This window comes from Mandrillus leucophaeus, unplaced genomic scaffold (genome assembly GCF_000951045.1).
Source record: "Mandrillus leucophaeus isolate KB7577 unplaced genomic scaffold, Mleu.le_1.0 Scaffold423, whole genome shotgun sequence".
NCBI classification, from domain to species: Eukaryota; Metazoa; Chordata; class Mammalia; order Primates; family Cercopithecidae; genus Mandrillus; species Mandrillus leucophaeus.
In genome coordinates this window covers 37,624-40,982 of record NW_012104510.1, presented here as the reverse complement: position 1 = coordinate 40,982, position 3,359 = coordinate 37,624, and the positions used below count along the sequence as shown (strand labels likewise).

General features: G+C 51.9%; 1 protein-coding gene across 1 annotated transcript in view; it reads left to right on the top strand.

Annotated features, from left to right (window-relative positions):
- PPAP2C (phosphatidic acid phosphatase type 2C) overlaps positions 1-3,359 on the top strand; it is a 9,926-nt gene that overhangs the window by 4,974 nt on the left and 1,593 nt on the right. Inside the window, exons 3-4 of the mRNA XM_011993038.1 lie at positions 2,651-2,708; positions 2,958-3,134. Coding sequence (XP_011848428.1) covers positions 2,651-2,708; positions 2,958-3,134 — 235 coding nt within the window. The remainder of the gene's footprint in view (positions 1-2,650; positions 2,709-2,957; positions 3,135-3,359) is intronic.

Below are 3,359 nucleotides of genomic sequence, written 5' to 3'. Positions count from 1 at the left end.
AGTCTGGCTCTATTGCCCAGGCTGGAGTGCAGTGGTGCAATCTTGGCTCACTGCAGCCTCCACCTCCTGGGTTCAAGCACTTCTCCTGTCTCAGCCTCCCAAGTAACTGGGATTACAGGTATGTACCACCACGTCCAGCTAATTTTTTGTGTTTTAAGTAGAGACAGGGTTTCACCATGTTGGCCAGGCTGGTCTCAAACTCCTGACCTCAGGTGATCCACTTGCCTCGGCCTCCCAAAGTGCTGGGATTACAGGTGTGAGCCACCACGCCCGGCCGAATAATCTTAATTGACCTGTTTTCTTTCTTTGTTTTTTTCCTTTCTTCTTTTTTTTGTTAATTGACCTATTTTCTTTGTTTGCTTGAGTTGGAGTCTTGCTCTGTCACCCAGGCTGGAGTGCAGTGGTGTGATGTTGGTTCACTGTAACCACCGCCTCCTGGGTTCAAGCGATTCTCCTGCCTCAGCCTCCCTAGTAGCTGGGATTACAGGCGTGCGCCGCTGCGCTCGGCTAATTTTTGTATTTTTAGTAGAGATGGGGTTTCACTCTGTTGGCCAGGCTGGTCTCGAACTCTTGACCTCATGATCCACTTGCCTCAGCCTCCCAAAGTGCTAGGATGACAGGTGTGAGCCACTGCGCCCGGCCAATTGACCTATTTTAAAGTTCACTGTCTCTTCTGCTTCCTCAGACCTGCTACTGAGCCCCTCTCAAGTGATTTTCCATGTCAGATAAATCTTTATTTCGTTCCTTTTATAACTTCTGTTTGATATTCTCTGTTGGATGAGACAATGTTCTCATATTCCTTTGGCTCTCTGAGCATTTTATTCATTTATTTATTTTTACTTTTTTTCTTTGAACATATTTTAAATGGCCAACTAAAAGTGTTTGTCTAGAACCCAGGCTCGATGGCACACACCCGTTGTCACAGCTATTTGGGAGGCTGAGGCAGGAGGATCGCTGGAGGCCCTCTCTTAAGAAAGAAAGTTCGTAGTAAGTCCAACATCTGGGTGTCCTGAGGGACAACGTCTATTAATAGATTTTTTTTCCTGTGTGTTGTTGGCCACACCTATGTTTTTCTACATGCCTTGTAGTTTTTTTTGTTTTCTTTTTTTTTGTTTTTTTTTTTTTGGAGATGGAGTCTTGCTCTGTCGCCCAGGCTGGAGTGCTGTGGCGCGATCTCGGCTCACTGCAAGCTCCGCCTCCCGGGTTTAAGCAAATCTCTTGCCTCAGCCTCCCGAGTAGTTGGGATTACAGGCGCCCGCCACCGCGCCCGGTTTCTCCATGTTACCCAGGATGGTCTCGATCTCTTGACCTCGTGATCTGCCCGCCTCGGCCTCCCAAAGTCCTGGGATTACAGGCGTGAGCCACCGCGCCCAACCTGTTTTGTTTTGTCTTAAACTGGGTGCTTAGAATATTATAATGTAGCAACTCTGGAAATATGACCCTACCCCCTCCCCGGGTTTGTTCTTGCTGTTTGTTGCAGTGGTTATTTGTTTAATGCAAAGTCTGTATTTTTGTCTGGCGGGGCTGTTTCTTCCTGTTCTTTTAGCCTAGTGGTCGTGATAGGACAGAGATTTCCTTCAACATCTGGAACCAAAGAAACCCACAGAAACCTCCCAGAGTTTGCAGAAGGGTCTGTGTGCACGTGGGGTCAGCCTTTCCATTGTTCAGCATGTTTTCAACTCTTAGCTTTCGCTTCCTGTGTGTGCAGAGCCTGAAGGCAGCCAGACGTGAGAGCTTCGCTGAGGGCCCTCGGGCACAGCTCTGGTCCAGGTTCCAAGCCCTCATCGCCCAGAGCGTTTTATTCCCTGGCCTTTCCCCCTGCTCTGTTTGGTTGGTCTGTTGTTTGCCTCATCTGCTGTCGCTGGCCCCAGGCAGCAGAGAATCATAAATGTGTTGTGAATGTTTCCTCCGGATGTCCCCCAGGTAGTACCTTAGCCCCGCAGAACGTCCCGTCAGGTGAGATCGAGGCCAGCCCTGGAGCCATACTCCTGTCCACAGTTGCAAGTAACGTCTGTTCTTGGCATCTGTGCTGGGCCTGTGGTCTGTCAGTCTGTTATCCTCAGGCCACCACCAGTCTAGGCCGTGGGAGAGGGACCAGGATGAGTGAAAACGCCACAAAGCGGTTTGTTCTGAGATTCGGCTGGTTTGTCTCGATCCAGTCGTCTGGTTGCTGCAAGCTTTTGATTAGTTCCGAGAAAGTTGATTGTGACTTTTTGGCCATTTTTCAAAATTGCTTTTGAAGTTTCTTGCTCTATTTTCTGTCTTTCATTGATGTCTTTCACTGAATCTTGAATTTATATAGAAAGAAGTCTACCCTCAGGTCCGCAGACGGGAGAAAATCCTGAAAAGAAACACAGTGGAAACGAAACTGTGGTGTTGCCTGCTTGCCAGACATGATTGTCTGCCCTGGGTTTTGGGTTCAGGCCTCAGGGTCTTCACGGATGAGGCATCTCATGCCACAGCCCCAGTCAGAGACTCTTATTCCATTATCAGATGAGTGGAACGGAAAAGGGGAACAGTTTCTGCTACTGGGATTTGACTACATGTAGCAGCAGCAGCCTCCGTGTGGAACCCTCCTTTCTGTGGGAGGGGCGGGGACAAGGGGGAGGTTGGAAGATGCTGAGAGCACCTGCTCCTTCTCCTCCCTCAGGCTGTCTTTCTACTCGGGACACTCTTCCTTTGGGATGTACTGCATGCTGTTCTTGGCGGTGAGTCTGTTTCTCCGGGGCTTGCTTGTCGGGGGAGGCATGGCTAAGTCACTCCCTTCCCTGGACCTCAGTTTTTCCAGCTGTAAAATGGGTGGGGAGTGGTGGTGATGGGGGGCTAACTGATTTGTTTATAAAAACAGGAGGCCCTGGGCTGGCCGGTGTCTGCCTCAGGCCTCAGTGCTGCCATCTGTGCTGTGGGAGGGGAGCGCCGGCCAGGCGCACAGGCTAACGCGTCCTCTCCCCACCCAGCTCTATGTGCAGGCGCGGCTCTGTTGGAAGTGGGCACGGCTGCTGCGGCCCACAGTCCAGTTCTTCCTGGTGGCCTTTGCCCTCTACGTGGGCTACACCCGCGTGTCTGATTACAAACACCACTGGAGCGATGTCCTTGTTGGACTCCTGCAGGGGGCACTGGTGGCTGGCCTCACTGTGAGCTTCTAACCCTGACTCCACCCCCTGTGTTGTCCAGAGACCACTCCCCACCCAACCCTTGTGCTGCCCTGGGCACCCTTGCCCCACTGAGTCCTTCCCTGGGCCTCCTCCCTGTCAGTCCTCCCTGGGACCCCTCCTTCTGCCCCCATTTCACCCCGGGACCCCTTCCCCCAACCGCAGTCCTTCCCTGGACCCCCCTGCATCCCCCATTCCTCCCCTGGG